We start from the raw sequence: 13,188 nt of genomic DNA, 5'->3' as shown, positions 1-13,188 counted from the left end.
AAATCCTGATTGCTCTTCTTGCTTCACTCTTTACAAATTGAGTTCCACCTGTTATTAAAAATAATCGTATAACAGGGGCTTTGAGGAATAAGTGTGTTCCTGCCTTACCATGTAGGAGGCCCTTTTACAGCGGACTTGATCTGACATTTGGGTATTGAATGACGTCTCCTGCCCCCTTTTCTTTTTTTCCCCGAGCGATCAACATTTCTTCTTGCTTCTTCCCTTCGAATAAGAATTGTTTTAATTCCTAAAGTGTTGGCTTTCATTAAAAAACTCTTAAGAGGTTCTCATATGTGTGTGTGTGTGATTACCAAATATTAGATAAGTGTGTGCTAAATAAAGCCTCCCCCCTCCCCGGTGTGGGATTTCAGATCCAGAACCCAGTTTAAAGGCATAATAATGAGAGGGAAACTTTTTAAAGGTCAATGCAGTGAGAAATGACCTCCCCTCAGCTGATTGTTCAAGGAGGATTCTCTCATAGATTTGTTGTCCCATTGATGCTTAAAGGAGTTTATTGGAGTTGCCAGTAAATGGCTGATGTCTTTGGTGATCTCAGCACGGCTGTCACAGGACTGTTTCATGGAAGATCTTGAAAGGCTATTTAGGGTCCCCCCCCTTTAATGAATGCCACATATAGTTATTGTTGTTTCCTGTGTTCTTGCACAAAGGAGAAAATGGAGGACGCTGGAACACAAAATACAGGTTCATAAAGTGTTTCTTCAGCTTCATGAGGACAGATCCTACGATGTGTTTTAAAATTAGGTAAATTGTCAGAAACGGCGGAAGGCTTCTAAATAGGGTAGTAAGCTTGGCCAGATCAACCTGCCCGGAATGGCAGATTGCTGACGAGAAGCAAAACAGTGTGGGTCAGCTTCTCTCCCCCCACACACTGAAACGAAGTACAGAACATACACTTTTCCATGCCTCTGTTTATTCAGTCAACAGTGTTTGAGATACAATCTTGTAAATCACAGCTAGTCAGCTCCTTGTCTCTTTTCCCACTTCCAAGCAAAGTCTTGTATTCCTGCATTGCTGGGCTGATGGAAAAGGCTTGCGATGTTTGCAGGCTGTTTGCTTTTGGTTGACTGCAACAAATGGGAGAGGAACGTAGGGATGTGCAAAAGAAATTGGTATATTTCGGTTATGGGTGTATTGGACCTGGAAAATATCAGTATCCCCGATATTCCCAAGCTCCAATACTGCTGTGGTATTCAGATTTTTTTTCGGGAATATGAATTTTTCAGGTTTCCCTATGGAGAAACTTTTCCAGTGGCTGGGAGATTGTTTTAAGGGTATAGGCACCAAAATTGCAGCAGGACCCCCCCCCCAATTTCAAGTAGATTGGACCACAGGGTCAAATTCTATGGGACCCTGAACAGGGTGCCTCCAGCTATCCTCTATTATTTACTATGTAGAGGAAGAAGGGGGGGAACCTGTTGAAACTGACAGAGACACTTGAAACTGACAGAAGCAGCCTGGCAAGTCCATAGGAACCCCCCCCCCCCGGGCATGCAAAAACAAAGGGAAAAGAAAAGAACAGGCCCCGGGAGCCTGTAAACGATCACTCCCAATCTTCTCGTTAAATACTGAATATTTCGAGGGGATTTTGGGACCTTTTTTTTGTTTTCCGAAAAATTCCTGGATATATTTGGGATGCTGAATAATTTTGGCTCTGATGTGTCCGAGTCCATACCCCTAGAGAAATGATGAAGAAGCCTAGGGCAAGCTGGTTTAACTTGAGCAAAGAAAGGTGGAATGGAAACATTTTAACAAATTAATGAATAAACCATCCCTTTTTTGCTGTTGTTAAAGATTAACAGTATCCCTTCCCCTTCCTGTCCAGCTGTTTCACTGAATTCCTGAGGGTATTTATTTTTTTACTGAGTCAAAATTGATCTTTTACAGCCCCCAGCTCCCTTTCTCTTGCTAATCATGAGCCACTTCTTTTTCCTGTTTCTGTACAGCATCTTCTAAACTGAAACAAAATAGATTTTTACAGTATTCTCCCCTCTATCTCTTGCCATTTAGCTGACTTCTAAAACTTCTCTTGGGAGATAAATGCTGCAATATTCCTGCATACAGTTGCTTCAAGAGTCATCACTAGCAGTTGGGGAGGGGGGGATGAAGAGAAGGGGGAGAAAAACAGGGAGGAAATAACCATAGAAAGCACCAATGATACTTGAACGGACCTGAAGTGCAAGTTTTCTGTTGGTCTGTGCTTCTCCCTTAGTATGCAGGAGGATAAAAGGAGTGCTTCTACTGATCATATTGGAATTTTGCCATTCAGGCATGACAGCAACCCACAGTTTCTGTAGTTAGAATGACACCAACAAATCTCAGTTTGCTGGGTGAATCTTTCTCCATTGATCTTTGACGTTTGTGTACTCATTGGTGTTTATTCCTTCATTGTAAAAAAACTGGGCGGGGGGGAGAGAATTGAACATTATTCTTGAGATCAGGTGACAAGATGACACAGCTGTCTGGGTTAAAAGATGGGAGTATTTTATCCATTCAGGCCTATGTTAAAAGCCTCTTTATACGTACTGTTTTATCCACATTTTATCTGTTGCCTCTGCATAGGAAAAATGTGCAAAAATTGTATCTAATCATATGTTCATAATGCAGATTCCGTTATCTTTCTATATTTAGAAAAAACTTTCTATTTTTTAGAAAAAACTTTAGTCCCACTAGTATTTACAGTATTGCAAATAGTAGCATTTATATTAATATTAGTGTCTCTTCTTTGTACATTTTCCCTTTGCCCTTTGTTTACTACACTTGTTTCTTTCTCCCTGTTTATCTAAAATACCATTTCTTTCCCAAATATATTTTTGTATCACCAGTTGTCAATTGCAATAGTGCTGTCCATTGCAAGATGAAAACTGATTTTCATTGCAAGATAAAAACCTGGAGGTTTTTAAGAAGAGGCTAGATGGCCATCTGTCAGCAAAGCTGATTCTATGACCTTAGGCAGAGCATGAGAGGGAGGGCATCTTGGCCATCTTCTGGGCATGGAGTTTGGATCACTGGTGTGTGTGTGTGTGGGGGGGGGGGGAGGTAGTTGTGAATTTCCTGCATGGTGCAGGGGGTTGGACTAGATGACCCTGGTGGTCCCTTCCAACCTTATAATTCTATGATCTCCATCTGAATCACATCAAAATTTCTACTTTTGTTAGGATGCAAGAATCCTTGCAGGAAGAATTTGTGCTTTATGTTAAACCCACACACACCAGCCTCATTTACCTGAAAATGTTGCTCCGGGGGGCGGGGGCGGAAATACTTCCTTGATAAAGTGCAGTGGCTTCTCACAATGCAACCCCAGTCCAACTAACATTTGGGGACAAAGGATCACAGTTGTGCAGGCCGAGACTTGACACATTATATTGAGTTGATCTGCTGGTTGTCTCCTCTTGTTATTCACGAAGAGTCTATTGTTGTTCGTAAGAGTCCAGTAGCTTCTGTTTCTCCTAAGTACCAGGTGTCCATTTAGACAGTTCTAAAGAGATTAGGAATAAAAAGAAGATGTTATGAGTTGTGGATTTTGTAGGCATTTCATTCCTTATCTCCTTCAGGTCCTTCCTAATTCTGTGTCTGTGAAAAGTAAAGATTAAATTTGAATGCCGAAACATTAGTTATTTAGTCATTAGCATGATGATTAAACAACACTGATCTGCTATTTTGGCATATTAAAATGGCATGATGCAAAATAGAGAGAACAATTATCAAAACATTTTCCTAACATAGAATTAAGTATTTCTTTTTATTAAAACAACGTTTTTTGCAAACCTCATCCAACTTTCCTAAACATTTAACTTATAATAACTCAAAATCTTGATTTCTGATTACATTTGTCAGGGTTTATATTAAAAAAATAAATGAGCCATCTATGTAAAAAAAACTAACTAGAATTCTGCACATGCTTATTTAAGTACAATACAACCAACAGAAAACAAACCAACAAAAAAAAATTAAAAACCAATCATCTGAATTGATGTTTTTACAATAGTTTATATATGATTTTATATTTTGAAATACAAAGCTCATGGGAACATTAACCAGGTTTTCTGGGTACATTAAAATCCTTTTAAATGCTATGCTGCCACAAAAAGGCCATCTGTATTAACTCTTCACGTTCTCAGCTACCATAGTAAAACACAGAACGTTGAGGCAGCGTCACCAATCAAAAGAGCGAGAGATATAGCAATGAATTGTAATTATTTCATTAAAAAACCACAAAATTCCAAAAAAAAATCCATGCATCATTTCAAACAGTAAATCCATAGAACATTCCAAAACCAATAAACACTTTACATATCCTCGTCTCCACATTCTAAACTTTTAAGCATATTTTTCATTCTAGAAATTGAAGAGTTTGTTTTTATATGCCGACTTTCTCTACCACTTAAGGAAGAATCAAACTGGCTTACAGTCATTTTCCCTTCCCCTCCCCACAACACTCTGTGAGGTAGGTGGGCTGAGATTGTGTGACTAGCCCAAGGTCACACAGCTGGCTTCATGTGGAAGAGTGGGGAAACAAATCCAGTTCATCAGATTAGCCTCTGCCGCTCATGTGAAGGAGTGGGGAATCAAACCCGGTTCTCCAGATCAGACTCCACCTACACTCTTAACCACTACACCATGCTGACCTTCAGGATTTGGAGGCATTAGTTGAAGTAGTAGTTCTTATCAAGCTCATTTTCACTTGCAAGTATGCCTCGTGGCGTAGAGTGGTAAGCTGCAGTACTGCAGTCCAAGCTCTGCTCACGACCTGAGTTTGACCCCCAACAGAAGTTGGTTTCAGGTAGCCGGCTCAAGGTTGACTCATCCTTCCATCCTTCCGCAGTTGGTAAAATGAGTACCCAGCTTGCTGGGAGTAAAGGGAAGATGACTGGGGAAGGCACTGGCAAACCACCCCATAAACAAAGTCTGTCTAGTAAACGTCGGGATGTGACGTCACCCCATGGGTCAGGAATGACCCGGTGCCTGCACAGGGGACCTTTTCCTTTTACCTTAAATAACCTATGATAGCTGATAGCTGCAGTTATCATGTGATAAGAATAGTATAACATTTTTGCTGTTTTCTGTGAAACCCTTTTATGTGTACCCTCTGTAAAGGCACCTCTCTGTGGTGTTCTGAGATGACCTGTGTTATGATGCTTCCCTGCCCTCTTTAGTGTTCCCTACTTATTTTTGCTGCCATCTATGCCTCTTGTCTTAGATTTCTTTTTGTTTAAAACTTCTTTTAAAGTGGAGAGATCCTATTAGAGCTTTTTGGAGAGGCTCTCTTCACATCCCTCCAGAATTACGCCCACCAGAAGACAAAATGTGTTGGGTTTCCTGCAGCGGAACCCTTCTGAAATCTTATTCTATATTCCCACATTGTATTGGCTGATACATCCCCACCCCCAGCAGCAGCAATGCCGTTCCCAACTCTCTCCTGACAGTAGGTGATTTGATTGGTCAATAAAGAGCACTCTTAGTATTATTACCAGGGGCTCACTTTAAACAGTTCATTAAAAATGATACTTAGTAGCACCTCCAGCCACATCTTGACATCAAGGAGGAGTTGTGGGATTTAGGGAATGAGGGGGCTGCGGCTTAGAAAGTATCGAGGCAAGGCATTTCTCATGCAAGATCTCTCCGACACAAATTGCCCCTCTGTTATCGTTTTCAGTATAATTTGTAACACCTTTCTTTTTTCATTTGAAAGTTTCCTGTGCATAGCTGGATTTTGATATTGAACTAAAAGGTCTTGGGCCCATTCTAAGTACTTGGAGGCTGCGTAGAACACATGAACACACATGAAGCTGCCTTCTACTGAACCAAACCCTTGGTCCACCAAAGTCAGTATTGTTGACTCAGACCGGCAGCGGCTCTCCAGAGGTCTTTCACATCACCTACCTGCCTAGTCCCTTTAACTGGAGATGCTGAGGATTGAACCTGGGACCTTCCGCATGCCAAGGAGATGCTCTGCCACTGAGCCACAGCCCCTCCCCTAGCTGGTTAGGCATCGTTCCAACTGCTTCAGCCCACTTGCTGGCATGTCACTACTAATCCACATGTATGATGGCGGGTGCTGATCATAGGGCTGGCAATTAACCAGCACCTAAAAGAATGGTAGAATTGGGGGGGTGTCACCCACTCCCCCCAGCATTACCAGGAAAAAAAGGTAGAAAGCCAGTTGTCCTGCTTCTATCTTGCCAGTTCCCTGTTTAAGTTACTAGTTTTGATACATTTATGCTTTGTTTTGCTCATGCATTTATTTATTTGTTTATTCCTCATATTTATAGCCTGCCCTCGTTCCCAGCAAGCTGGGCTCAGAGCGGGTTACAACAATGCATAATAAAACATCAATTAAAACATACCTTAAAACCTCATAAAAATACTGTACTCCATACAATTAATAAACAAGATGGCATCCAATACTAATAAATAGCAACCACTAGAAAAACCTGGCCAGGCAATGAGCCCCCATAGGCCAGTTGGGGGAAGGATGGGGAGGTGAGCAAACGATGGCAAGGGAGGATAAACCTGTGGCTGCCCTCAGTTGTAATCCTGGCAGAACAGTTCTGTTTTACAGGCCCTGCAGAACTCATTTAGGTCCTGCAGGGCTCTGATGCTAGGTAGACTGTTCCACTAGGCTGGGGCCAAGGCTGAAAAAGCCCTGCCCCTGGTCGAGGGCAGCCGCACACTCCTCGGGCCGGGAATCACCAGTAAATTATTGTTCATAGAGCGAAGAGCTCTCTGGGGAGCATACCAAGAGAGGTGGGCCCATGTGGGCCTGGCCCATTTTTATGTCTTTTGCCCTCAAGTCACAGCTGACTCATGGCAACCCTGTAGGGTTTTCAAGGCAAGAGATTTTCAGAGGTGGTTTGCCATTGCCTGCCTCTGTGTGGGCTGAGAGAGTTCTGAGAGAACTGTGATTGGCCCAAGGTCACCCAGCAGGCTTCGTGTGGAGGAGTGGGGAATCGAACCCAGTTCTCCAGCTTAGAGTCTGCCACTCTTAACCACTACACCATGCTGGGTCTCTTCTAGGTATGTTACTTAGTTGAATAGTCAGTCCATTGTTTATTCATCTTCAGAGTGCTACAAGTCTCTTCATTGCTTGTCTGCAAGAGACTAACATGGCTACGTCTTTGGAGTTTGCTTCTGTTGCTCAAGTTTGCCTAAGAAAGAAATTAATTAGAAGGCTATATGAAGGCAGGGAGAAAAGAAAGTAAGGCTTTAGTGGAAAGCCTATTGTTTCCCTTCATAATTATAAATTATACTGACTGCAAGACTTTGCTTTCTTTGGCTGTATTGGAATGTATTTAGAATGATATATTGCTTACTTTTTAAATATCGTTCAGCATGTTAAGCAAAGGAACACCAGCACATTAAATGTCATTGGGTGAAGACTTAGAATTCTTCTGAACGGCCCAAATATTAAGCTGTGACAGGTGTGCTTTGAAAATAATTCAGATGTGTCGTGTCAAATTACTTAATTTCATGCAGCTCTTTTGATTCGAAGCGTAGATGTAACTTGTGCTGGGCATGTGCTTTCGGGGAGGTTTCAACTTCCTTTAAAACAGGAAGAAACCCTTTAAATGCAAAGGAACTTGCCCCTCTACGAAGCTGAGAAGAAAATGCACTTAACATAGCAGGAATTCAGCTCTGCTAAACAGCAGATCTATATATCGTTTTAAGCTAATTGCTCGGAATTAAACTAAGGCTTAAGGCTTTTTTGGGCCTGAACTCGAACTGCGACCAGATTGAACTGAAGTTGGGATTTTGTTGTTGTTGAAACTCAACCTAAAACAGGCCAAATTTGACAGCAGTGGAATAATGCCTATGGTACCAGGCAACAGCAAAGTGTTTGACTTTGCAAAATAGTGCCTTTTAGTGTTGTCACTAAGAGGAAATGCAACTATGTGAAGGGCCACTTACAATTTGATTACTCCATTCTCAGAACTTATGAGCACTTCTGCTTCTAGCATTGTAGGTAGGATACAAGTATCTACTAGCCGTACTGGACTTTCTCTGTCTGTAAACATAAGATGTAAGTAATTATATTACCGTAAGTTCATATCGTAGCTACAGAGAGGCAAACATCAGGGGCATCGGCTGTGTGTGTGTGTGTGTGTGTGGGGGGGGGGAAATAAAGTATTGTTAGATCTGAAGACAAGTTTTTAGATAAAGTTATCTTAAGCCCATGATTTAAAATCCAGCTGTTGAGTCTGCGCATAGATTGTTGTCTATATATCTCTTAGTTATGTTATCTGACATTTTTCAATGCTAGTGGTACGATTACAGGGGACAAAGCAAAAGAAATTTTTAATTCAGTGTTTCAGACTTATAAAACTGTTGACATATAGATATACTGATGGGGAAGGACAAAAACGTGCCTAATAGGTCAATATAAATGCATTACTATGTGAAAATAAAACTGGCTGTCTTGAGTTTGTCACATTAACACCAGCAAAGTTCAGAATGAAGTGTGCTTTTATGTTATACTAAGGAGACTATGGACATTCTGTTTTTGAATCAATAATTTATACTGTATCTCACATTAGATACACATCTAAGACATTGGTATGGTTCATATGTAACAAACCATGCTTTGTTGTTTGTCTGAATAAGTGTGGGGTATTTGGGCTTGGACCCAGCCTTTCCCCCTGACATAAAGCCAGTCAATAACTAATGCATTTGAGAAAAGCTATGGGGGTAGGGTTGCCAACCTCCAGGTACTAGCTGGAGATCTGCTATTGCAACCAATCTCCAGCGGATAGAGATCAGTTCACCTAGAGAAAAATGGCCGCTTTGGCAATTTGACTCTATGGCATTGAAGTCCTTCCCCAAACCCCGCCCTCCTCAGGCTCCACCCCAAAAACCTCCCACCTACATGGGGGGTGTTATATCCAAACCCTATAGTTTACTGTCTTCCTTCATAGCCAGATTTTCAAATCAGAATGAAACCCTGGTTTGGGATCCTGGTGTGGAATGATAAGAGAACGTACTGTAGCTTTAGGTTCCAGCAACATGACAACCTTTGGTTTTTCCAAGAAAGCAGATGTGTTTTATTTTTGAACTGTGTCTGAAGCAAGAGCAAAGAATTCTTCAGGCTCATTCGCGTAACAACACACGATGGGTTTGCTGTACCTCAGCGCTGACACTGGGCGCTCAGTTTCATGCTGACTCTGTTGTTTTTATGATTAAGAACTTCGTAAAATAAGGGCTTGTGATGGAAATATTTAATTTCCAATATTAGCATTTTAAATTACTTGAGTGGCTCTGCATTCATCTTCTGTAACCTTCACAAGGTAGTTCATAATGCTATCACAGGAGTACACTGGGCAGTCTATTACATTGAGCCTCTGAAGCCATAGTGAGGGCAGAAAGGTGGGGTATACATTTTGGAAATAAATAAATAAATTGTTGTTGTTTTTTTGATCCATAGAATAGTGCCTCCTGTTTGCAACGGTCCATTGCACTTCACAGCTGTTGCTTTGCTTCCCCCCACAATGGAGTGGTGGAACAGATAACAGCCTTTCCTTTCTGTTTTTGGTGGTGTTTTCTCTGAATTAGTTAACTTGCTTATGCAACCATGAAGAATGCAGTGTGCAAGCAGAAAGTACATTTTGCAGCAGTTGCCAAAAGTTGTGGCCACAGTGGCAGAAATTATTGTCCCAGTATGTTGGTTTACCAGTTGTCCGCGCAATACTTTTCTCATGCTATCTTAGGTCACGTGTATCAGGGGAGAACTGGACAGAGAAAGGAATAATCAAAACCAAGTATGATAGTATGAATAGGCACATAGCCTCTGAAAATAAGAATGGCATATAAGAACCCAGGCATACCATATCTACATTTCACTGCCTGCTTATATTACTGGATTACTTGTGCTTTTATAATAAAGGGTTAGCCAGATGAGGAGAATATTCTGTGTTGAAACAAAGGCCTTTTGCATTCTTTTTTTTGCTCTCTGTTCACATATGCTCACTGTGACCCTGAACATAAGGCTTTCCTGTTATTTTGAGCACAGAGTAGTAGATAGGACACTTTTTTGGAAGAGGCGCTTGCGGGAAAGGTTTTTTTTTTTATTACATGAGAGTTTCTTCTGTGATACATATCCTTAAATGTGTGACTTGGGGACTGGGCTGTCCGTATTTTACCAAAGATGTTTTTTATTTTTAATTTAGTGTATAGATTGGGATGTTGTCGGTGTTTGTTTTTATTTGTAATTTTGTTTATGTCTGCTCTTCAGGTAAAAAACCATACCTCTGCAGTTTATCTGAAGAAAATGCATCGGTGGCAGCCCTACAGCTTAAGAACGGAAGAAACCACGCACGAGAAAACTATCCCGGTGAATCTAAACCAGAGTTGACAACTGGGCCGTCTATCCCAGAAAACAAGATCAAAGAACTCTTCCCAAAATATATGGATCACAACATTTCCCCAGACCCAGGGAAATCCATGTTTCAGTACAGCCAAGATCTACCTTGCTCCAGTAGAACTGTTGATTTTACTTCCAGTATGGGCCAACTGAGTTCTGATATGAGGTCAGATTTGCAAGCCCCACTGGAAATGCAGACTTTCTCTAAAGAGACCCCTCCAGATATGCATGAACACTCTGTGCTCAGTAAAGATCCAGATGTGCAAGAGAAGATTCCATTAGATCTAAGTGAGAAGTCAACTAGGGCTGACTCATGTGATACGAGTTTTACCTCAACCTTGCAGGCTGCTTTAATTGTCCATCCGTGCCCTTACTGTAGTCATAAGACCTATTACCCAGAAGTCCTGTGGATGCATAAAAGAATTTGGCACAAGGTCAGTTGTAATTCCGTGGCTCCTCCTTGGGTTCTGCAAAATGGATTCAAGAGTATAAAAAACAACTTGGTTTTTCTGGCGAGAAGTGGTCGCACCGGTCCCCCTCCTGCTCTCGGTGGTAAAGAATGCCAGCCTTTGCCCATAGCCAGATTTACACGTACTCAGGTACCAAGTGGGTTGTCAGGATCCAAAAATAATTCTTCTGGACTTGGTGCAACTACTAAGCCGGCAACGATGCCTAAAGATGTCCCTTCCATTGGTAACTGTGGCCCACGGTCATCCAGCGTTGATGGGTACAGGCAGTCAAAACTGAACCACACCCATGAAAAGTATAGCACAGTTGCCCAGCCATCCCAGCTGAAAGGGAAATACGAAGTGAATTCCAAGTTGATGCCAGCAGGAAGCTTTAACAGAAATTCAACACCTCCCCAGACAATTGTATCTAGACCCAACCCACAGCCCTCCAACAGTAAGCAAGCAGAGAAATACACGGTTCCCCAAGTAAGTGCTGGGTTTCCCCCTTTGAGCAAGCATTGCACTTCAGACCCAGGGAAGGCCAAATTTGTCTCCCCGCCTCCGTTCCACCCTCCATGTAAGACTGAGCCATACGTCGCTCAAGAAGATCCACCAGTGCCTCAGCAGGAACCTGTCCCCAGAAGAGAGAACGAGATGAGGGCCTTGGCCAATTGCACAGCAGGCACCCGAGCCAGTCCCCTGATGCAGCCTCAGCCCCATACGGCAGGACCGCCTCCAGTGGTGCATTCCATCAAACAGGAGCCACCATCAGAGGGGCACGAAAAGCGGCTGGACATTTTAAACATCTTTAAGACCTACATTCCAAAGGACCTTGCTTCTCTCTACCAAACATGGGGTGCCAATAGCCCTGTAGTGGACCATGCTGGTAAGGATCCAAAACTCCCTTCACATTGTTTTAAATGGGTAACTGTTCCCTTAACTACTAGACTATTGGGCTCCTTGGTTTGTGTTTAACAAGAGTAACCCACACTGTTTACCCTCTTCCATGTTGTATTTCCGGTGAGGTGCTGGATCAGATTAACATTCTGTTTTTTTTAATCGTTTCCTCTCATAACAAAGTTGAGGGGGGGGGGGCACTGTGCTGACCACCAAAGCTGCACAATGGGTTCTCTCCCCCTGGGAATTTTCTGTAAACCTGGGAAAAGCTCTCCCTACGTATGCAACAACAACAACAAAAGGTTTCCCTTGTTTCGTGTGTAATAAATGCATCTTTGGGGGCTGTGATGTATGTAGCATTCTGTAGAAGAAGAAGAAGAGTTGGTTTTTATATGCCGACTTTCTCTACCACTTAAGGCAGAAATAAAACCAGCTTACAATCACCTTCCCCTCCCCTCCCCACAGCAGACACCTTGTGAGGTAGGTGAGGCTGAGAGAGAGTGACTAGCCCAAGGTCACCCAGCTGGCTTAATGTGGAGGAGTGGGGAAACAAATTCAGTTCACCAGATTAGCCTCCGCCGCTCATGTGGAGAAGTGGAGAATCAAACCCAGTTTCCCAGATCAGACTCCACCGCTCCAAACCACAGCTCTTAACCACTACACCACACTGGCTCCATTTATATATGAGCTTCCAAGCAAAGGAAAATAATTTTAATTTTCTGTGCATCCCTTATGCATGTTAGCAGAGCTGGTGAAAATAAAGCAATCCCAGATAGGCATAGTTGCATTCTATCAAGTTTACTGCAACACCAGGAGTGCAAAAAGCCATAGCTCAGTGGTAGAGCATCTGCGTGGCAAGCAGAAGGTCCCAGGTTCAATCCCTGGCATCTCCAGTTAAAGGGACTAGGCAAGTAAGTGATGTGAAAGACCTCTGCCTGAGACCCTGGAGAGCCGCTGCCGGTCTGAGTCGACAATACTGACTGATGGACTAAGGGTCTGATTCAGTAGAAGGCAGCTTCATGTGTTCATGTGTAATTGTAGGCTACCCGTAGCAGAGAGGAAACACAGCAAATAGGCAGGGAAAACAAAAGACGCATTCAAAAAGCTCTGAAGAACAGAAACATTACAGCTCCCCCATGAGTTCAAATGAGAGCCACAATGGTGTAATGGCTAAGAGTGGAAGACTCTAATTTGGAGATCTGGTTCAATTCCCCACTCCTCCACATGAAGCCTGCCAGGTGTTCTTTCTGAACTCTCTCAACCCACCTGGAGGCAGGCACTGGCAAACCACCTCTGAACGTCTCTTGCCTTGAAAACCCTACAGGGTCGCTGTAAGTCGGCTGTGACTTGACAGCAAAAACAACAAATAGATCAAGTGCAGTAAACATAACATGCCTTGTATCAGGATTTCCATTAATAAGTGCTGTTGCCTCTCCAACAATAACTTGATTAATCTTTTTTTTTATCCTG

The 13,188-nt window shown here is 42.5% G+C and overlaps 1 protein-coding gene across 1 annotated transcript in view; it reads left to right on the top strand.

Annotated features, from left to right (window-relative positions):
- ZNF516 (zinc finger protein 516) overlaps positions 1-13,188 on the top strand; it is an 83,982-nt gene that overhangs the window by 47,212 nt on the left and 23,582 nt on the right. The window contains exon 2 of the mRNA XM_056854555.1: positions 10,244-11,707. Within this exon, the coding sequence (XP_056710533.1) occupies positions 10,244-11,707 (1,464 nt within the window). The remainder of the gene's footprint in view (positions 1-10,243; positions 11,708-13,188) is intronic.

This window comes from Euleptes europaea, chromosome 8 (genome assembly GCF_029931775.1).
Source record: "Euleptes europaea isolate rEulEur1 chromosome 8, rEulEur1.hap1, whole genome shotgun sequence".
NCBI classification, from domain to species: domain Eukaryota; kingdom Metazoa; phylum Chordata; class Lepidosauria; order Squamata; family Sphaerodactylidae; genus Euleptes; species Euleptes europaea.
This window is presented reverse-complemented; position numbering and strand designations above follow the sequence as displayed.